Here is a 23,354-nt window from a genome sequence, read left to right as displayed (position 1 = left end):
GAAACACTTGGAGGGGCATTAGCTAGACAAATCTTATGAGGATCAGGAAATTTCTGACCTGAGTATAGCTGATGGCTGGAAGAACACTCATGAAAAGCATTACACATCACTGACCTTTCTCTCCCTTGGCTGTTTATGTAGGGTCACTGTTGGAGACAAGATACTGATCTGAAGCAATCTGCTGGTTTCACACCATGTTGGACCTTCTAGTATTAATCCATGTCTTTACACCACCACGTGCTGGCCCTCCACATCAGAAGTTTAGTGGATCAAAATCTGCAGGGCTGATAAGGAAGAAGAGAATCTCCCCTGCCTATTGCTTCACCCAGGGCCCAGGTGAGGTGCATCCCATGGATGGGCTCAATACAACAGATCATACACAGTTCTCAGGAACTTTCCCTGCTTATTCTGAAGTTTAAATGAAAAAAATTGCACCAGGATGACCCTAGGAAAGGAAGAGAAAGATAAACACATTCTCTGGCAGACTTTCTAGATGAGTAAGGTTCAGAAGAATAGGAGCTGACACAGTAAAAACAACTGTGAAATTAAGATGTTCACGTATGTGCTTTTGTTATTTGTGAGACTCAAGCCTGCAAACTGCTTCTGAGGAAGGAATGCCCAAGGAAAGTCAATTAGGAGGTTGGTGATAAGCAGTGGTCTTCATCTGAGGGAGGGCTTTGGTCAGATCTCAAACAACATGTCTTGTCCAGTATGTTTTGGCAATTCCCTGAGCAGCTTATTACTGACACAGGTCTCAGTAATAAACTGGTAACATACCAGTTACATGGGCTTCATTAAGCAAAGAACACTTCATCAAAAACCTTGAGGAAAAGTTATCAGTGCTAGGATTGTCATGATATCTCTTTGACAAAAGCAGGAGAAGACTTCCTACTAGTTTCAGCAGTGGAGGTGAGATCTTTCCTGACTCGGTTATTTCTGGAGCTTCTGTTTTGCCTCCCACTGCAGAACTGTGGTGTGATGTTTCTTTGTGAAGCTGAACAGATGTTGTGCAGCATCCTAAATATACCATATGTTGCAAAGCAGGGGATGTTTATTCTTAAACGTGTAATTTGCAGAGTAATTTTGAAACCTCTTGGGACCAATGATTCAGCTCTTCAGCGCCCTTGATTGGGGTATATCATCTAGCAGGTAAAACTCCAGCCTGCATTTGGACTTTTTCTAGGCAGTGTTTGTTGTTCTCACTTATTTGATTTAATTAGCTCCTTTATCACTTCACACCACAGGGCATGAATCCTCCAGAAATGGCTACAGGTTATATAATTTAGAAATACAGTGTAGCATAGGATTTTAAGGTATTTCTCCATGCTTGTTTTGTTGTAGTGGTCAATAAAAATACCCCATGGTAACTGTAGATCTTAGAGCTCATACCTACATCTTCCTCTTTCTCCCTCAAGAAAGTCCCTTCTTTTTCTTCAGAATAACATAAAGAAACAGATGCTTTGATTTTATTGTTCCCTATAGTGTTGCAGAGAGTGTGTCTCTTAAGGCAATCATTAAGGCTGTTCCAGCAATTGCAGTTTCCAAAGGATTGCTACCTAATAAAGGAAACAGTTTTAAATAAAAACAAAAAAAACCCCACCCCAACCAAACAAAACCCCCCACAACCCTCACCAACCAAAAAAAAAAAAAAAAAAAAAAAAATACACCTCCATCTAAACAACAGCAACAACAACAAAAAAAATCCAACAAAACAACACGAGACCCAACTTCTTTTTATATCTTTGGATCCCAAAATGAATGTATAATTCATCACACCTGTAGTCAATTATCCATTCAAAACAATTGCTATTTCATAGTGATTAGCTGATTTGCCAATGTGACAGGCAGCTGCTTTTTGCATGGCCAGGTAGTAAACCACGGTGAACTCTTCTAATCCCAGATTCTTCTCTTTTTAGAGCCACACAGAGAAATAATCTTTCTCCTTTAAAATAAGATTTAATTTTAAAATTAAAAATAGCATTGTTTCAGGTTTCAGATGGAAAGACAGCAGTATTCAATTTTAAGTTTTTTTTTCTGTGGACAGATGTTCTCAGTGGAGACTAATTTCTTGACTCTTTCTAATGGACAATATTAAAACATTTGGGATGCTGGGTCCCTTGGTTCCTGGCTTCTGTAACTTTGTCAGTGTTGTCATGAAAACCCTTATTTGTCTCTGCTCTGCTTTCTAAACCATTGGGATTTTTTTCTCCCAGCTACCAAGGCTGACTCTTTAGTTGCTGAAATATGAGGAACTGCTGTCCATATCTTGTGCATAGTGTCATAGAATAATTTGGGTTGGAATGGACCTTTTAAAGTCATCCAGCTCAAAATCCCTGCAAAGAGTGGGGATATCTTCCACTAGACCAGATTGCTCAGAGCCCCTTTCAACCTGACCTCGAATGTTACCAAGAAATGAGCATCTACCACCTCTCTGGACAACCTGCTTCAGTGTTTTACTACCCTCACTAAAAAAAAAAAAAAAAAAAAAAAAAAAAAAAAAAAAAAAAAAAAAAAAAAAAAAAAAAAAAAAAAAAAAACAAACCTTTCTTTCTTGTATGCAGTCTAAATAAACCCTCCTTTATCTTAAAACCATCACCCCTTGTTTCATCACAACAGGCCCTGCCCAAAAGTCTTTCCCCATGGTTCTTACAGGCCCCTTTCAAGCACTGAATGGCTGTGATAAGGTGTCCCAGCAACTTTCTCTTCTCCAGGCTGAACAATCCTAAATTTTTCAGTCTTCCTTTGTAGTGATCCATCCCTCTAATGATCCGCATGGCACTCCTCTGGATTAAATTCCAACAGTTGTTTCTGTGCTGGGCTCCCAGAGCTGGATGCAGTTCTCCAGGTGGAGCTTCAGAAGAGCAGAGTAAGGGGCAGAATCATTCCCTCAATCTGCTGGCCACACTGCTTTGGATGCAGCCCAGAACACAGTTGGATTTATGGGCAAGTATTTTAGGCATCACAAGACATTTTGCTGAAAAACCTGTAAGTTTAAGAAAATAACTGTCCTGTTAGTCCTGTTTCCACTCTTAGTCATACTGATATGTAATGGGGTGAACTCCATTAAGTCAATGATATTACACAGAATTAAAACAGATGAAAATAATTTAGAAAGGGGAACATAAAAAGGACAAGCTGTAGCATTTGGATATTTACTTTTATTTTTAAGAGGTGCAGAGTAATTTACTACAGATAAGCATTTGATGGAGTTACAGCTCATAAAAGTGGTTCTCCTTCATCTAATCCTTCTGGACACATTCTCTGCATGGGATCCACTCTTTTAAAGCTGAGCAATGAGGTTGTAAAGGACAGTTAATGGAAGGAAAGCAAATTCTCCCTCTGTTTGCTTCAACATGTTGGTGCAGCAATAAAGGTGAATTGTGCTTTTGATAGAGATTTCTAGGAATAGTTACTACTTTCCAGGCAAAAGTAAAGCTTTAATTTTTGCTGTTTCCTAAGACTTTGATGATCATCAAATCAAATTAGCCTGTTATAATGTAAGATGCCAACCCCATGGGAACAGCCTCGTGTGCTGTTTGAGCAACAATTTTAGGATGTTTGGCTTGGAAGAAAAATAATTGTGAAATGTAAGCCTCAATTCAACTACTTGAGCAGAGGCATCCTGTGCTCAGGCACCATAAGGTATCAAAAAGATGCCTGGATAAGACCAGCCTGTTTGATTAGGAGAAAAAAAATCAACAAAAACCCTAAAACCAACCCACTGGTTACCCATATCCTTCTGTAGCAGTAACTAGAGATCAGTGGGAGCACACTAAATCAAGCTGTGATATTCTGACCTCTCTCAAATGGTTAAACAGTGAGATTGCAGTCAGATAGCTGAAGAAAGATTGCAGCTGACCAAGCAGGTAAAAACAAGAACTAATTAACCTCATGGTGTTTTTCAGAACTGGTAATCAATATTGTATCTAGTCTTCTATTTGATTTAATTTGATTGTGCTTGATTTAATTGTTCATTGAGGCTTTCTCTCCTCTTGCTTCTGAAATTGAGTAGAGTAGAGTAGAGTAGAGTAGAGTAGAGTAGAGTAGAGTAGAGTAGAATAGAATAGAATAGAATAGAATAGAATAGAATAGAATAGAATAGAATAGAATAGAATAGAATAGAACAGGATACCTAGCAGTGGTAGGTAGTTTTTTAACTTCAAAAGCTTCTAAAATTGAAATCAATTAACAGACTTTTTGGATGATAAAGGGAGCTTTCAAAATCAGTCTGGTAGTCTTGCAAGGGTAAAAATGAGGAAAAGTTCTTCAGGAGGAAATTATTTCCTTCCAGAAGGAAATATTCTAGGAGACCTTGAAGGAACTATTTTAAGAGACCTTTTTCTGTGGGATAATTTGGAGGGTTCCTTTGGAGAAATTAGAAGTATAGTGACATCAAAGCATAATAATATAAAAGGTAACTAAGCCTTATTTTAAAACACACCATAGATTTAATTAATTAATTAATTAAAATTTATCAGCTATTTATTTAAAAATATTTATTTATTTTTTAAAATACCAAGTTTGTGGTAGAAATTTGGCTTCTTCATTTAGTGCAATATGGCTATTCTTAGAACAATTTCTCTCTCCATGCAAATCAGACAGTAAATCAGCCTTTCAGAGAGGCAATGTATATTCTTTTCTTGATAAGAAAGATGTAATCCACGTTTGAATCTCAGCATGGGAGGGTCAGTGGGAGGAAAATGCTGCCTGCCATAACAAGTACAGAATCTTCAGTACTCAAACAGTTCAAACTCCAGGAAGTTGCATGATCTAAACAGCAGAAATCTTTTATCAGCGCTGAGTCCTCATCACAAAAACTTAAAAAGATGTCTTGCTTTTCCTTTTTTTTCCTCTTCAACCTCCTACTTGTTTCTCTGATCTGCATCTGAAAGAAAAGCTTGTTCAAAATCACTAAGATATGACAAGAGAGCAGCAGATCTATATCTGAAGTATTATATTCAGTGGATGCACTTTCAGTCTCCCTATAAAGCCAACAAAGGAAAAATTGCACAGAATGTTTTGCAGTGATCAGAAGACAAAAATTTTCCACTTTCATGTTCTTTAGCAAAACTGACAAGAACAAGCAAAAGCTCACACGATATAATAGATGCCACTTTCTTCTTTGAGACATCTTTTTTTCGCATTTCTATATAAAATTTGAACTATTCAACTTTTGCTTCAGGGTTCAGTGTTAGTATTGTCAATCTCAAGGATTTGTGAACACAAACCGAGCTCAAGAATGGTGCCAAGTTTAAATATGAACACATGTATGCACTCCTCCATGTGCTGACCACGTTTTAGGAGCAGTAAGAAGTGGGGACATAGCAGGGATTTACTTGGCCCTCTCATTTTAGGACTTTTAAACCCTACTGATTTCATAGGTTTAAGCTTTTCTCATCAGCTATGGAGGGTACAAATTCTGCTTTAAAATGAAATCAGATCAATATTCTTATGTGATTTTAACCTTAAGACCCAACCTCAATCTAGTAGAAATATCAAGAGCTGCCATAAAGTTGTGAAGACCTGTACCCTTCTGAGCAAAGCCCATGTCTTAACCTTGTAGAATTTAATAATTGCTGATAATAATTCAGTAAAGTTGCATAAGTAGAAAAATAGGGTATAATACAAATAAAGTGAACATCTAGCAAGATAGTTTTTTACTTAAATGTTTGCAGACATATATGTGTACATATTATCTACCTATATGTAGATGAGCATTATGTGAAATTTAGATACACATGAAAGAGGAGGAAGGTGTCTCACATTGAAGAAGAATATCCCTGTTGAGAAGAGGAAGTAAGTGTCTATTTCCTGGATGTGAAAATTTAATGTCTGGGTGTCACAAGCAAGAGCTTCTCCATCTCTTGAACAAAAGTGCCCAAAGATATTAGTTAAGGAGGGTGAAGGGCATCTTGTGTACAAGATCTTACTGCATAGTACAGCTCCATTTTTGCAGAGCTTCTTGGATTCTATTAGAAAAAAAAAAATCCAAACTTTTTATTTTTTGGAAAAAATCCAAATGTATTTGTTCTTCATTGTACCAAAATTCCTCCATCAATATCCACGAAACCCTGGGATGTACTTGGCTCTGTGAGTCCAATGACAGCTGGTGATAGGGAAACACCTGTACCACTTTTGTTTGTATTCCCTTTCCCGTACCTTTTAGGAATACAAAAGGAGGGGTTTGTCTGCATGAGTATCTTGGGAAGCTATTCTGTGGATGACTTTCTTCAGTGGTAATCTGTGTTTCTGTCCCTGATATTCAGAGCAATCACAGGACAAAATACTAGCTCCAATCATCCTCTCTTCCTAGCAGATTACATTTTTTTACTACAATAAGCAAACTTTCACCTCTTCTCCATTTAAAATGCAGCTGCTGAGTTCTTCTCTTTTGCCTGTTGCTCTGATTCTCTGAGTATTTTCTTTTTCACTTCTGTTTTTTCCTTTCCCCCTCCCATTTCCCTCGCTGGTCTGCCTCATCCTACTCCTCACTGCACAATCTGCCTCACCTTGAAGGTCCTTCACACCATTCTCTCCCTCTCTCCTTGTCTAGTCAAGTCTCTTATCTCAGAACATTAATTTAGCCTGACTACAGTGAGTGAAAGTAATAATAAAAAAAAAAAACTGGCTATTTGCAATCCTCCTAATCAAAGTTGTAGTCATGTTTCTTTCTCTTTAGATCTTTAAGGTAATAAAACCAGGTTGCTCTCTGTGAAATGTGTTGAAATACACTGCTAGAGAAATATTATGCAAAAAATGGAACTGTAGAGATGTTAAATTTTAACTATTCTAGAGATAATAGGATGCTTATTTACTAAAGACAAGTTCCAATTTAATTGCTTCCCTGGCAGCAGAGTTGTCAGAGGGCAGAATTTGTGAGTAACATGGACATTTAACAGTATAAATCATAGCATTTCTGTTTAGATTGGTAGAGTCATGACTTCTGTGAAATATCTACATTTTAATTTCCTGCATTTGTAGCCTTTTAAACTGTGATCACAACACAGCAATGGAAACGAAATTCTGTTTAGATGTTGTATTTCTAGACAAAGACTTCACTGTCCTTCTAAGGCTGCATGATCAAAGTTGTGTCCAACTTGAACTGACCTTCTGCTGAATTCTTCCAGCTGGAGAAGAAACTGGCAGGTCAGCTAGTTGTCTTCATAACTGATTTCCTGGTCTTTGGTTTAGACTGTCTCTTTTTCTGTTTCCTTTTAAAGTCCACAAATGCATGTTTTTAAAATGGGATTAATCAAAAAATCCCAAAGACATTTTCCCAGACCACAGAGTCAACTCTCTTAGTCAGTAACCTGGCTTACATTTTCTGCTTTGGGCTGGCATCACTAGAGTCTGGTTAGGCTCTCATTTTTGTCACCTCTTTTTCATTGTTGCTCAATTTTTAGCACCTCTCAAACTTTTCTTCACATGAAATAATACTCTGAAACGCCCTCCTTAATGTCAGTCTTCCTTTTTTCCAGCAGACTTGCATTCACCTTTGAAAAATGTGCCTAACTTCTTACTCATCCTAAATAAATACTCCAGTTTCAACGAGGTTTAAGCCAGTCCACAACAGAAACCTAATGCCAATGCTACACCATTCTTACATGCCTACAATAGTTTCCAATCCTACAAATCTAGGTATAAAATAATTGACATTTTCTATTGATCATAAACTCGATGTTACAACTACAGATTCATAGAACTTTATCCTTTCCTTGTCCTGCACCACCCTTCAGTAGCTAAGAGATTTCTCAGCTCACAGCAGTCATATAGAAGGGATTACTTTGCAATTTCTGTTCTATCTAAGTAATCTTTTACAGAAAAGAAACCAAAAATCACTATTTAAGCAATTGGGAACTATTTTACTCTCCTATAAATCAAAACAGGTGATGAGATTTTTAGTCTATTTGACTGAAAAAAACCCAATCATTCTAGGGCTAAGACAAAGTAAGAGAATTCACCTGGAAATGTGTTGTTTTTCAGAAAGGTAAAAGAAAATGAAATATAGAAAGAAGCCTTGAAATAACCTCATTTTGGACAACACAGCAAATTCATGTGTTCCTGAGTCCTCTTTGACCTTGTGTTGTGCACTGCCCTGGACTTCCCACAGCATAATGTACATTTTTGTTTAATGTCAGCATCAAGCCTCCCATTCACCTCGTTGGCAGCAGCTCTTTGATGAGGTGATTTCATGAGTTTTTTTTATTCTGAGGAGGAGCCAGACTGTGCAAACCTTTCTTACTGTCACATCTAAGTTTCTTGCTGAGTCTATCAGCACGTGCTGTTGAATAAGTGAGGAAGTAATATCATTTGGTCCCATGGCTGGAACAAAGCCTTTCTCGAGATGACAACCAGTCGAGAAAATTTAATAGCACTGTGGGGAAACTTAGATTCTGATAGAAGGCTAAATGCATGGACTTCAACATAATATAGTTGATTTTACAGACTGATTGTACACTGCAACCTAACCACGATAAGATAATGAATCAACCTTATCCACTTTAGGATTAATTAATTCTAGTCTGACATCTTGAGAAATGCTGCCTGAGAGTTACCAGCCCCATTTTGTCCTTTGCATCAAATCCTGCAGGAAAGGAGGAACACACAGAGCCATGTCTAAATAATGCCAGGCGCAGTAGGTGGATCCTGAGCTGCCTTTTCTGCTGTAGATCTGCACATATAATCATAAATTGTTTAGATTGGAAAAAACCCTGAAGGTCATTGAGTCTAGCTGCTAACCCAGCGCTGCCATTTCCACCACTAAACCGTGTCCCTAAGCACCACATCTACACTTCTTTTAGATACCTCCAGGGATGAGGACTCAACCACTTCCCTGACCAGCGTGTTTCAATGCTTGACAACCGCTGCAGTGAAGAAATTTTTCTTAATATCCAATCTAAACCTCCCCTGGCATAACTTGAAACAGGAGAATTTCCTAATGCTGCCACTGAAATCCTATTTGCACAATGTATCATTTTCCTCTCGGTTTAGGTATAAAGGATGTAAAACTCAAGGCAATGAAAATAGCATTTACAGGGTTGGTTGTTTTTTATAAGCCCCAGGGAAAAAGAATATCAGAGTTAAGGTTTCCTTCCTTTTTCTTTAAGCCATATTTTTAGTCATGAGAAAAAAAAATGATGGCAACTTGTTATCTTTTGTAACTCTTGCTGTAACACCTACAGAGAACAATGTAAAGCAGGGATGCAGTGACAGGCCTTGAATTAGATCTCACTTTAGCAAGCTTCGAGAGAATATTTTATAACGGCACAATTTCAAAAAAGCAATACATTTCCTGGACTTTTTTTACAATAAATCACAATTTCCAGGGCTGGCAATTCCCAGTATCCCCTTTGCTATTATTTTAGCAGCAGTACACTCTTGGATATAAAATGTGTGCTCCCTGAAAGTGCCCAGATCCTTCTTGCAGTCCAGTCACAGGCTGCACTAGGACACACTGGCCTGTGGGTCACCCCAGGAATTCCTGCATCCCAAGGGGTTGTTCTCAGCCACACTCTGCTGCCAGCACAAATCCTGTGGGCTGCCATCGGTGTGGGTTTAGACATCAAATACAGAGGGCAAAATTTTCCCCAATACACTTTTGGTACTCATGAACACTCCGAAGTGCTGCCTTAATGTAAACAATAATCAGACAGTGCAACGAGGAGGAAAACAAGAAGAAGTTGAGATTCAAGGAGCATTATTTTGTTAGATATGGTTTTCCAACCTCTGTTTAGCAAAAGGTGAAAAGAATAATGCAGCAGCGCAAGCGCCGTATTTCCAAATGTCATCCTTTTTGCTGAGTTACACATGAACACTCAGGCCCCAAATGAGAGAAGGGTTGCTTCTTGTTACTTTTTATTGGTGGATGCAAATGGCTTAGATTCAGCAAGTTATCCGAGCACACAATTGGCCATTGAATTAAATGGGACTTACCCACTTAAAGCTAAATGTGCTCTGCAGAATGAACGCTATAACACTGAGGTATTAAAAATAAATTAGGGTACAGCAGTACAAAAGTTGAGACCATCCACCATCTGAAGTGCAGAAAGAATTGAGAAGCGAAGGAACAAATCCAGCACACAGTGTTTAATACCTTTAGGCATGATGAGATAATAAGTAGGTTATTGTTTTCTGAGCCATTAAAGGAAAGCATTGGTTTTAAGGATGTTCTTATTTCTAGTGAAGTTTTAGTTCTCACAGGAAATACATACAGGCTCTTCCTCTGGCTTGCAATGTGTTTGCTAGAAACAGCCATCTGCTTCTCCTGCTTTCTCCTAGGGGGAATAAATTCCTTACATCTGGCCTGTATAATAGGACTTAGTGTCAGATCCTAGACCCAATGAAGTTAAATGATGTCTTTCCCTTAGTCAGGAAAAAATCAGGATTGTATCGCTTTTATAGCTAACATCTCCTGCTGCTTTTGCTGTTTTTTGTTTTGAGTCTTATCCTATTCCAGATAATGGGCAGATGTTGCTACCCATATATCCTTAGTTCTAGATTTATGCACAGGAATTCTCTTGCCTTGCTCAGCATAGATGCTCAGTATACCTATTTTCCAAAGAGCTTTTAAAAACTTTTAATTGTCTGAGTCTTACGAAAAAAACTGCTTAGAAAATCCAAAAATTTGACAACTAGGAGCTTTCTATTTTTCCAGTTCCTTTCTTATTTTCTATTCAGATAATTATTTCTAATTTCTTTAAGCCTCATTACTTTTGTTTTGCTTTGTTTTACTATCTCATTCCTTGTGTTTTATCTACTGTTCTGCTCCAGTATCACAGAAGCCTCCCGCTGTCATTTATTCAACAAAGAACTTACATTTTCTCTGCTGAAGACTTAGATTTTGCAGATAATTTCAGAATATTCTATAGGAAGATAGAATTTTCCTTTCCTTCCCCAGGAATTTCCTTTCTCCTATAACAGCTTCTGTGGGCAAGACCAGGTCTACAGTTTAGTATGGCAGTAGACCTGAGGAGTCATTACATTTCTCCTAATTAATATTATAGCAGTTGGTGAAAGATAGAGATGTATGCCTGTCTTAACAAAGGAAAACATTATTATTACTATTATTATTATTATTATTATTACTATTATTATTATTACTATTATTATGTATCTAGGAAGATTTTATACCCAGCCAGTACTGTTAATTGTAGAAGTAGGTGGGGTCAATAAAATCAACCAAAACATTACTGAAGTATAGCACAGTGCACTATAATGCTGTTGCCATTCTGAACATTCTGTGAGTTTCTGTCACGAACCTGATTGTATATATCAAGAATTAGTGGGTTTGGTGAAAACTTTGCTGATTCAAGATACGTTTTATATGAAAGGAGGGATAGTAGCAGAGTATGAAACAACTTGTACAGGGTACAGAAAGGAGAAATCTCCCTAAAACCCAAAAAAACTGAGAGGAGCTGTGGCAAAAGTTTATAATTTTGTGGGTGTTTGGGAAAGGAGCGGGAAAGAATGACTGTATATTTAAGGGAGAGCAAAAAGAGCCAGCCTGAGGCAGGCCAAGGCAAACACAGAAAGTCCTTCTCACAACACATTCTTAGTCTGACCAGCTTCAAGTGGGCTTAGGCTCTTGAGTAAAGGTGATGCTGGAAGTGTGAGCAGATGCCTGAATTTGTGGCCTCCCTGATGCAGAGTGAGTGCCTTGAATCGGACCTTGGGAAGGAGCCATCTCAGGTTCAGCTTTAAGCCAGGTGATTTAGTAAAGCAGGTAGAAAACAATAATTCAATGCATTGTTGGGGATTTTAGAGCAGTTATAAATAGTCAGTGAATTAGGAATGTATAGTGAGAAAACTAATCCAAAGCACCTGAAATCACAAAAATATTTTTCTAATATATCTAGCCTGTACAATCAAGATCAGACTTCATAACATAATGCAATACAATGTTTCCTAAACAGTCAGGATCCTGAATCCGGTTTTAGGATTGGAAATGAATGCTGCCAGTGTATTGTTAGTCACTATTGCCACTATTTCACCTTTTTTAGGACCATCAGATAACTTAGTATATAATCAATTCTCATTATCTAATGAAATCACCTGCAAATTGTTTATTGAATTCAGCAAATTCATCCATAAATGTTTTGGTGATTCTTTTCAAAGAGACAACGGTAATTTGTTTTCAGTCCAGATCTAATTTAACCTCTGAATGTCCCTTGGGATGTTCTCTTCCTTCAAGACATTCTTCACTGCAATTATTAACATTTAAATGGTAGTCTGTTATTAGTGCAAACAGTAATAAGCATCATCCAAAGTACATTCATTACTATCTTACTCCCTCAATGCATGAATGTGGCAATAAAAGCTCCATACCACTTTTACTTGTGCGTTTGCTGCCATAGTTTTTAATTTTTAAATAGCAACATATTACATTTATGATACATATTCAAGAAATAGAGAGCTTTATGTTTGGGTTTCAAGACCAGTGTGTGGATATTGATATTAAACATATACATGCTGCTTCCTGCATGGAGGGTTCTGCTTCTGATTTTAGTTGGTCTAACCAGTGCTGCTAGAATTGATTGTGTGTCTGTTTTTTTCACGAGTTTGGTGTCAGCTCCGGTGCTCTGGTTTAGAACATCTACCTAATACCATGGAAAATGAAAGCAGACATCAGGGAAGGGGATTGCGTTCTGACTTCAAACACCAGGATTTCCCTGCACCTGCCCCACATGCCAGCCCCCTCAGAGCCTGTTTAGTCTCTTATTTGCCAAATTCAGCAAAACTCTTCTTGATCTGCAATCAGAGCAACGTTTCATTCGTTTGTTTTCCAAGAGAAATTGCATGAAGCAGGAATAGATTGTACACTGATACTTTTCCGTGTGTCCTACCAATCTGATCATTGTTAGGGATGTGCCTTGCTAATGACTGCCAAAGGAGCTGGCAGTGCTGTGTGTAGGATCTTGTTCTGGATCAAAATTAGAGAGAATATTTGTGTGGGGAGTCTTCCTATAGGAAACCTGGAGATGAGAGGCTCTGAGTGATTTTTCAAATAAGAGACTCTCTTCCAAAGAAATAAAGGAGAGTGGTAGTAAAAGAAAAGCTGAAAGGAAATGAGTATATTAAGAATTATTATGAACTGAAGCAGATGACTGACGATACTCCTTCTCCATTTGATTTTAGCTATCATCAAATTGAAACATTAGGTTTTACCCTAATTAGAGACAGCAAACCTCTTCTTTTCTTCATGTAAATTCCTCTTTTCAATTGCTGCTTCTATACTTCTCTCTCCTGAGGAGGGCTGCAGAAACTGGAAGCCCCTTTGTGTCTTTAATATGCAGGTGAGGTACTATATGGAGGCATCAAATTACTAATGCAGAGCTAAGAACAAGATGATTCATTCATTCTCAGCCTTCCTAGTTCTGCACAACTATCTGATCAAGGTGATATTCAAGGAGGATAGTTTTACAGTGTAAGAATAATTTCATGTAACTTTCTTTCCAACATTTTGTATTTTAATGCTGATGCTAATTTTTGCAGGAGAAAGTACATGTACTTCGAAAAATAAGGTGGTGAAGTGAATCCTTCACCAAGTCTCCTTCATCTCTCACAAGCATCAGAAGAAGTCCCCAAGGTTGGAAACCAGTTTGATTTCTTGTGTTTTGTGCATTAAGGTATACAGGGGAAACAAATGGGACACACTGCAGAGACCCCTGAGCTAGTTCCCAAAAATCTGGCTCCAAAACTGGGGCCAGACCTCAGCTGATGGATGTGTGCCTCCATGTGATGCTGCACCTGAACTAACTCCTTCTTCTGTGAGGCAGTGGTGCTAGAAAAAGGTGACTGCAGCACTGATGGCTTTTATTTTAGCCCTGTGTGTGCTTCATAGATTTATTTGCTCTTCTGGAGACAGCTGCAGATGTGGGCATCCAATCCATCACGTCACTGGATACACCCTAAAGGTTTTCCACAGAAAACAAGTCTTGCCACAGAGTTTATGGAAACCAAAATCAGACCACAGAAGCTGAGAGATACTTATGGGATGGCAGTATTTAATTTAATATTATTTATTTATATTTTTTAAGCTATAAGAATATCGTACTGGCAAGCTTGTTGCATGAGGGTGTGATTAAAAGGATATTGTCTTTCAAGGAAAAGGCAGAGACAAATGAGTCAAAATGAAACGATAGATTACACAGACAAGAACAAGGTGCTTTTTCCTGGTGATATAGAGAAATGGCACCAAGGAGCACAGAGCACTGGAATAAGACAGCCTCAACAGTCGAGGTTTTTTCCTTATTACAGGCACAAACAAATAAAAAGTGTCAAGCGGACTTGCAGAAAAAAGCATCATAGGAGTGTCAGAAGTATACTGGGATATCATAGTCCCCTGGTGTGTGCTTATTCCATTTTACTGTGTGAATTAAACCTGCAGCTCAATTTTTGACAGTTGTAAACATTAATTGACATGCCAGTTTGGAGATCAGCTCTACTGTTTTTATGATGCACGGGAGAAGTTACGATGGAATTAACTCTAGTGCAGTGAATTGGGAAAAGGAGCTGGGTTAAGTTTATCATTTTGTGTGAGCTGTGCAGCTGCACAAAGCCTATATGGCTCAAGCATAATTGTTTTTATTGGCTCTTAAAAGCAAAAGAAAGAAAGAAATCAGTGGTTTTAATTTGCAAAGTATCTCCTTCAATTATTTGATTTATTTGGTTTGTCTCTGTAGAAGACTGGACAAACAATTTGGGATTTTGGTACCTAGTTTCTCATTTCTACTTCTGATTAGGTAAAGTTTATATTAACTGAGTGAGAAGTGCTCAGTAGCCAGGATTTTGATGTTTCCACAATAAAGAATACCATAAAAATGATGATCCAATTGTAGAACTACATGAACTTTGACTCCAGAATATTTGCAATAGCACAAGCAGGGAAACAAAATATTCAAAATATTTTGAACCTGTGTATAACCAGATATAACTCTGGGTTGTTCCTGAAGTGGCATATGCAACTGATTGGGTACAAATCATTTTAATAAAGTCCAGTTACAGGTGTTGAAGGATGTCACTAGAATAGTTACAGACCAGATCAAAAGTATTCCCTACAGCATCAGAATGATGGTCAAGATGACTTTTTACAAATGCTTAGTTTGGCTCTAAAAATAATTTAAAAATCTGTTTATGCTTTTAAATTTTATTAGTCACTAGTTAAAGGCATTGTTTCCTTCATTTTTTTTCCTTTTTTTAAATAGTCATCTTATTATACTTAATGGAATTATAATAATTTTTACTCCATGCATTTGTCAGAGGATGCAAGCATTTTCATACTAATAGCCTGGGCAATGCTAAATAATCCATTCCAGGCATAGCACAGTTAATCTTTCCCTGTTTCTGGCAGAATTAATGGTAAGAACCATTTTGCTACAGTTGAGTATAAATTTCTATCTGGGAATATAATTACTGTCTGACAAGATATTAGGCAAATATTGAATATTATGCTGAGAATGAAGCCTTCTAAACGGCTTCTAAATTTACATATACCATACTAATTAATTCATTTTCTGCTAAAAATACAACATGCACATCTGTGTTCAGTATAAAACTTTTCAGATGGTAGCATCTTGGAAAGATCACAGTGGAAACTCTTAAAAAACAGCAAAGAATTCCAAGACCCTCGTCAGTCAACTGCAGCAAACTGGATTAGAGAGCAGAAGCTCTCCCTGCCACTGTGGTCATTCCTGCCAGGCATCTGGCCTTTCAACCTGAGCCAGCAAAGAGGAGAGGCACAAAGAAACCTTAAAAAAATATATCTTAAAATCACCAGGGACTTCTGAGTCTGCAGTGGATTTTTAACACTTTGTATGGTGCCTGTTCTTTAACAGTGAGCCCAAGGGTGAGGTTTTGCATTCTTGTTGCAGATGTATGTGTCAGGATCCTGAAAGATGTTAAGCTCCCTCTCCAGCAAGAGACTTGCAACTCACAGCACTGTGGGGGAAGCAACACAAGCACAGCCTCTGAATATTTTGCTAGGATGTGGTTTTGCAGCTCTCAGTGGTGCTACTGTATAGCACCAGGACTGTGTCCCCACAACCCATTTCCGAATTTAGGAGCTACTAGGCAGATGATCAAAAGATAAACTAGGCAGAGAAAATGTGCTTAGATGTCTTTTAATCCATAAATGCAGTGGTGTATAAGGCAAAAAAAAAATGTGAAACAGGGACTGGAGACCACTTTATCACAGTGGGTCAAAAATATCTCGGAGCTTCTGCCCTTTTTACCTTTAAAATATTTCCTTATATGAAACAGATTTTAGAGTTATCTGAAACTGTGTGACAAGGTGGGAATTTACCATATTATCATTAAGGGCTGAAGCCTGCTGGCCATCAAGAACCCACAGGAGGAACAGCCAAGTGTCACTGCACTGCCAGACTCACCTTCTTCTCATTCCTTTGAAGGGAGGCTACCCTTGAAAAAAGGAGAGGCATCAGCCAAATCTGCCCTGCTTCAGTGATTCATAGCTCCTCAGAGCCCACAGCCATTGTTAAGAACACAGCACTAGTCAGACCAGAGTTTCTTTGGGCTTCAGCACCAAAAGACTCAGGACAGATTCAGCTTTGTTTAGAGCAAATCTTTCTGCAATAAATGGCATATGGCAGATACATCATAGGGATTTTTCATTGTGATGGACTCCCAACTTGAGCTTTTGAGGTAATATTTGCCATCTCTGCCAACAACCATTCTTCAAGATGAGCCCTTGGGGATATAAAAATATTTCTTTATTTTATAATCTGAACTATGTACCCTTTGTTTCTGGATCACCTTATAATTACACGGTTTTAGTTTCTAGCTGATGCCTCCCCTGTATGTCTCTAATCTTTCCTGTGGCTACCTGAAGACTTCCTTTATTTTGAGACCAAATTTAACCATACCATTTTCCTGTAATCTGTCAGTGGTGTTTTCCTGTGTGTCAGGATTTGTGCTAAATGGGTTGTGGGTGGACTCAACATTTTGCTGGGCTTTGGTTGCATCTGATTGAGTTTAAAAGGCAGTTTAAAAAATTTAGTTCATTCTTATGCTGCTAAGAGTATGAACCTCATTCTCCATCTCAAAACTGGATTGCCTGTGTTATTTTTTTCATGAACTAGTATATTTGTGTGCTTTAAAAGTGGTTGACAGGCTGGAAGATTTGGTTCAGAAGGTAAATTTAAGTTACTGATGACACTTGTAGAACCAAAATGTAGTTCTGAACTTTTAGAAAACATTTTCACTGGTTCCTTTTTTGCTTCCTTGAAGTTCTGGGAGGACAATAACCAATAAAAAAAATAAAGCAGCTTCTTTTTAATGGAAAACACTCATCTGGAACAGCTTCTGGGAAAGAGGAAGGAGACAAAGCCACCCAACTATGTATGTGATCATTGTATTCAGTGATCTGTCTCTGTAGAGTGGGGTGAAGGAGTAATGTCAATTTTGCACAAGAGGTACAGGCATCAAATGGGGTTCTTCAAACAGACTCTCCCCCTCAAACAACTTAAGTTATCCCAAAATTGACAGGCATCTGAAAAGCCTATGTTCACACAAGTTCATATTGTCTTCATTTGTCATTATATTGGACTACTCTCTGGAGCTGTTTTGAGGGTGGGGTGGATTGTGGGATTTTTTAAGTTAGCTTTTTTTGGTGGTTTTGGGGGTGGTTTGTTTTGTTGTTTTTTGTTGTTTTTTTTTTTTTTTTTGGGGGGGGGGAGGGGGCAGGGAATGACTTGATTTGTGGTTTAAGTGGTTATTTTTTCATTATATGCTAGAGCATACAGAATTTTGCATCTGTGTATGTTCACTTTGATCTAATTTGAATAGAGAGATACCAGACTATAAAATTACCAGTTGCTTGGTTGATTGAAAAGGAAGAAAAATTTAAAAAGAAGAAGAACAAACAATGTCAGGCTGTCTATTACAGTTCCTGTAGTGAGGCTTCAATTTAGCCTGATGCCAGTTTTGGATTACACTAGAGAGAGTTTCAGGTTGGATGGGAAGACACTGAAGATGAAGAAAATCAAATAATAAGGTAATTAGTGTCTGTGTTCTGGCATCATCTTGGCAGCACATTTTTAGAGCATCAGTGGTGCAAAATTCTCTGCAAAAGGTTTTCTTATTATTATCTCACTTCAGGGACTAGAGTCTACAGATGGATAGGTAGAACAATACTTCCTTCTCACATGGCATGTGCTTAGCTGGAAGTGGACAGTGGCTGCCATTTCCTACAGGGACTGTGGTGACACTTCATCTTTCTGTTAAACAGACAGTTTCACTTTTTCACTAGCACAAAAGGGTTAGATGGGTGGCTGGAAACACCTGTAAAAAAGGATAAACCTATTAAAAGCATTGAGTTGGCTTAAGTTTGTGTCATCTGGAGAGTTAGAAGAGAAGAAAAGGCCTTGCCATGGCTGCATTTCAACATAATATTGCAATCCAACAACTTTAAAATTATTCTGAGAGGGGCATGTCAACCAGAGTTAGTATGAAAATTTTAAAAATGTTAGAAGCAAAAGTGTTCCCTCTAGTGTCTCATTGAAATTTATTTGGTAATGTCCGATGAAACACTGAAGCATAGATGCAGCAAAACCATTTTTCTATTTTTAAAACTTTTCAGGGACTTCTTTATTAGCCTTACAGTGGCATGGTCTTCACTTCCCCTGCTCTTCTTTCCTTGTCTTGCCTCATAACATTGATGTATCTTCCCTCTTAGGTTTGAACAGACTCTAGCACAAACTTTGGAGGTGAAAAATTCGCCTGCTAGAAAGTTCTCTGTGGGAAAAGGTGAGCTTCAAGATTTTCACTGAGACAAATGGAAAGAAGTAGGTTAACAGACTCTCATCCCTCCAGACAGCAGATGAGTGAAGCACAGGGAAAATCAAGGTGTGTTGGGATGTGCCCAATCCTTGTCAGACCGTAAGGGGGCTCTGAAAAGAGAGTGTGGAAGAGAGCAGTGTGAGGAACTTTGAACTGCAGGTGCCATGAGGCCACAGGAGACCTTACACTATCATGGAAAGGGGTGAGGACCCAACCCTAAATGTAGCTTTACAGTATTTTTCAGTCTTTCATTTCAGTTCACGCAGTTCATAACATTTTATTCTCAGAAAGGCATTGTTGTTTGCTCTTTCTATCTGATTCACTGTAAGAACTAAGGATGAAATAGACTTTCTGAAGACAAAAGCTTTTCTTTTTTTTTTTTTTTGTTTTTCTGCTATCCCAATCCTCACGGCACAGTGTCACAATTATTTATTTTCTGAGGTCCCTTCTCTTTTGGTGCAAACGAGCAGTGAATGAAAAAGATAGTCTTGTGAATGCCTGCCATTCTTTGAAATATGGAATTTTGTGAACCATTTGCAGAAATCAACATTATTTATGATCACCTGTAGAAACCTGTTTTGTGTGTTTCTAATGAATTTGATCTATTTTTCTCTATGATCATTTCTTTACTGGTAGAACTGACAGTTTTAAACAATTTTAAATGAACAGATCAAGAAATAGGTAGAATAAATGGAATGTCCTGTGTACAAATGCTGATCCTGCTTCTTTTACTAAAGCAAAAGACCTTCATAATTCATTCATGCCTTCACAGTCATGACTTATGGAGCTTTTATACTCATGGGAGAATCATAATACTCACCCTTCATGGGTGAAATATTCTGTACAGGCTGGGGATTTATTCTCTACTGATCTCTCTCTTAAAGATCCGATGAGAAGTGTTTTTCAAGGGATAGAAATTAGATCACTCCAGATCACTGACAAGCTGTAACTAATTTCACTGTTCCAGATTATCCTGACTTTACAGCTCTATCCATATTTTTTTCATGCTCACACTGAAGATGAAATACCAAGACATTTTGTATGGCAGTTAGCTGAGGACACTGTACAAAACCATTTCTGGACAAAGGTGTCACTGAGTACAGTGCTTACAGGGACACATGAACTGAGAGCTGACCTGCAGGCACTCTGAGGAACACACTCATTAAGAGTTTGGGCCAGCACATGGGCATGTTTTTAATATTAAACATTAATAGTTTGAGCCAGGTTCCACCGAGCTGAACTGTCTGCTCTGTGTGACTGAGGTAAAAAAATTCAGAATAGATTTTGAACAAGCTATTTCAGAATGGTGATTTTGCTAGAATAAAGCCAAGTAAAGCAGTCAGATGTCTCATCAAGGACTTATGAGTAGTACCAGCACAGTTTTATTTATATATAATTGGAATGGTTTAACTCCAGGCAGCAACCAAGCCCCACACAGCCCTTCCCTCTCTCCCCACCAGTGGGGTTGAGGTGAGAAGTGGAATGGAAAAAACTAGAAAACTTGCGGGTTAAATTAAAGGCAGTTTAATACTGCAAAAGCCATGCGCAAACAAAGCAAAACAGGGAAATAATAACCACAATCAAAATCATAATAATTCTCTGCCTCCCATGGCAGGCAGGTGCTCAGCAGTCTGCAGACAGCAGGGCCCCATCACATGTAATGGTTACTTGGGAAGACAAACACCACCACTCCAAGCCTCTCTCCTTTCCTCCTTCTTCACCCCAGTTTTATACAGAGCATGATGTCACACGGTCTGGAATATCCCTGGGGTCAGTGGGGTCACCTGTCCTGGCTGTGTCCCCTCCCAAATCCCCATTCTGCCCCAGCCCTCTCAGAGTGAGTGTGGCAGAACAAAAGCAGAAAAGGCTTTGGCTCAGAAATAACAAAACATCTCTGTGTTATCAGCCCTGTGCCCTGCACAGACACACAGCACAGCCCTGCAGCAGCCACTGGGGAGAAAATTAACCCTGCCCAGCCAAAACCAGCACAGTGGTGTAGCCCATTGCCTTCTGGCAAGGATGCATGAGTGGAAGCTGTTCAGAGCCATGCATGAAGGAGCAGGGCACCAGGACAGGGGTGGGATACAGCTTACAGCCCATGGCTCAAATCCAGTGCTCTCAGTCACACTCCAGTCCTGACAACACAGTCACCTGCACACTGTGAAATTGTGTTCATGCACTTTTAGGTACTCATGTGTGTGTTTTTAAAATTCAGTCTAGAGAGCAAATACATGGAAGTGTGTAGGGATATGTAGATGCAAGTATGTGAAGTGTGGATGGAAAGTCAAAATATTTAATTTTGCCATCTATTACTGAAAGCAATAGATGCTCTTCAGAAATTGAAGATTTTGAGCAACTTCTTTGTGCCTCAGTTTACACTTATATACCCCAATATATTAATAGTATTTTCAGACATATTTTACAGCTCACATAATGTTCTTAACGTTTTCAGAGAAGTTCTGGTGAACTTAGATGTACAAATTGTGGGATGAATACATCAGAGTCTTGCATAAAATGTTTGAGTCTAAAAGAGTGATTAGACATTGCCATTATTCTGATAATGCAGAGTTGAAACTTTTTATCACTTTGGAAAAAGTTTATCTGCTTTACTTCTGTTTCTCACTTTACTGCTGGCAAAAATGTATTGCATAACACCTCATTGGATAATTACTTGATTACAATATAATCACTTTATTTCAAACCTTCTGCAGAATCTTCCAGAAGTAATGCACTTACAGTGTAAAATGTTATGTGGCTGGTATTATTAAGTTATTGTATTTTAAACAGATTGCATAGATATGATTATTTCATTAAACTACCAATTGTTCTTGTGTGTATGTGTGCTGGCAAGGAACTAATCAGATAATGGATACTAAGGCCACCCTCTGAATTGCACACTACTCCTCAGCTATCTAACCTGTAATTTTAATGCAACATTTTCTCCTTCACTAACACCCTCTGTAGTTATATTCAAATTATAGCTAAATTGTGCAAAAGTCAGAAAATTCTGAAATGAAGCGTTAGGTAAAACTGGCAGTTCTTTCCGTGTGTATAATTAAAATAAATTTTTACTGTTGGAGGAGTGCTCCAAAGAAGTGGAAAAAGGTGAGAAAGAGCGAGCTGAGCCCTTAACTCTTCTTGTGCATCATCAGGAAGAAGACTTAATAATTTCTTTGTTAACTGGTAAGGTGCTACTAATGCTGAAAAGTTCTAAATCTGAAGACCTGGAGTTTCATGGGTGGGAATGGACTCAGTCACTGGAGCCTTTATTTTCAGAAGAGACTTGTTGGGTGAGTCCTTGGTCCTTTTGTGGTTGATTTTGATTGAGTTTTTAGGGCAGACAGACTGAGGAGGAGTGTGAAGAGGAATGTGTTGGTCTCATGTTTCTGGTGATGCAGGAGGAGGATGAGAGCTGGGGTTCAGTGTGGCTGCAGGACAGGGAGGAGGAGATGTGCCTTGGGAGGACAGTCTGACCCCCCTCTCCACGGGCTTACACTGTGCCAAAGTGCAAGGAGGCTGTGCAGAGGTGTTATGAATGATTAGAAGCCAATTCAAAATAACAGAATTTATTTAGCAAATTTCCAAAACCAAATTAAAAAAAATTAAAAATTAAACCACAATAAAATTAGGACAATATCTATGGAATGCTGGGTGGGCAGAGTGACAGTAACAAAGGTAGCATCCAACCCTCAGCCACACACATTGGGTCTTGGTGTAGGGTTTTTACATGGTTTGTTTGTCCTGAGGCTAAGTCCATTGAAAGTCCAAATATTCATGTATCTCTTTATTTCCAATCGAGGTCTTGAAAGGGGTTCCCATAAGTATGAAAAGACATTGATAGTCTTCCTGGATCTGTCTTTGGGGTGCTGATTTGATCGTCCTCCGGATCTCTTATCAAGATTGATATCAGATGTCGAGGAGCTGTGAAGTGGAGGCCCATCCTTGATGAATGGGCCATCTCCAGTCGGGTCATGTCATTTCTGTTGCAAATGTTGTGGTTTCACAGCTTGCACCACAGGTCTTGGAATCTCAGAGATGTCCTGGAGTAGCTTTTTAATAGAACAAATCTTGATACAGGAATTTATCCATTACATTTACAGAGGGTTCCAGGCACAACAGTTTATTCAGACAGGAGTAGGAGGAAGAAATTACACATGGAAGAGCAGAAAGAAAAGGAGAAAAAGATGGCAGGGTAGAATATGGATCCTCAAAGTGTAAAATGCAACACCAGAACAGTTTTCCTTTGTTCCCTTCACAGTTTTAAAATGTTTTTAAACTTACTTAGAAAAGGCCATGCAAAAACATGACAGGGAGAAAGCATGTACCAGGCAAACACTGACAACAGCTAAGGCTGCCCTTCAGCTAGAAAGTCTCATGAAAAGGCAAAAAGAGGGGGATAAATAAAATGCACTTATGTAGCAAAAATGGAAATGTCATCTGAATAAAATAAATAAAATAAATTTCCTGTTCTCCTGCTTGTGGATGAAACATTTGGTTAACAGCAGGAACAACTGAAGATAATATCAGATTTTTTTGTTAATAGTTGAGTGGCTTTTGCT

General features: G+C 38.4%; 1 protein-coding gene across 1 annotated transcript in view; it reads right to left on the bottom strand.

The window, feature by feature from the left end:
* Positions 1–1,267: 1,267 nt before the first annotated feature.
* Positions 1,268–23,354, bottom strand: part of MYH15 (myosin heavy chain 15) — a 468,786-nt gene continuing 446,699 nt past the window's right edge. The window contains exon 34 of the mRNA XM_066340665.1: positions 1,268–1,405. Within this exon, the coding sequence (XP_066196762.1) occupies positions 1,283–1,405 (123 nt within the window). The 3' untranslated portion in view covers positions 1,268–1,282. The remainder of the gene's footprint in view (positions 1,406–23,354) is intronic.

Source organism: Sylvia atricapilla, chromosome 2, assembly GCF_009819655.1.
Source record: "Sylvia atricapilla isolate bSylAtr1 chromosome 2, bSylAtr1.pri, whole genome shotgun sequence".
NCBI lineage: Eukaryota > Metazoa > Chordata > Aves > Passeriformes > Sylviidae > Sylvia > Sylvia atricapilla.
The sequence above is the reverse complement of the archived record's forward strand: the minus strand, read 5'-3'. Positions and strand labels throughout refer to the sequence as shown.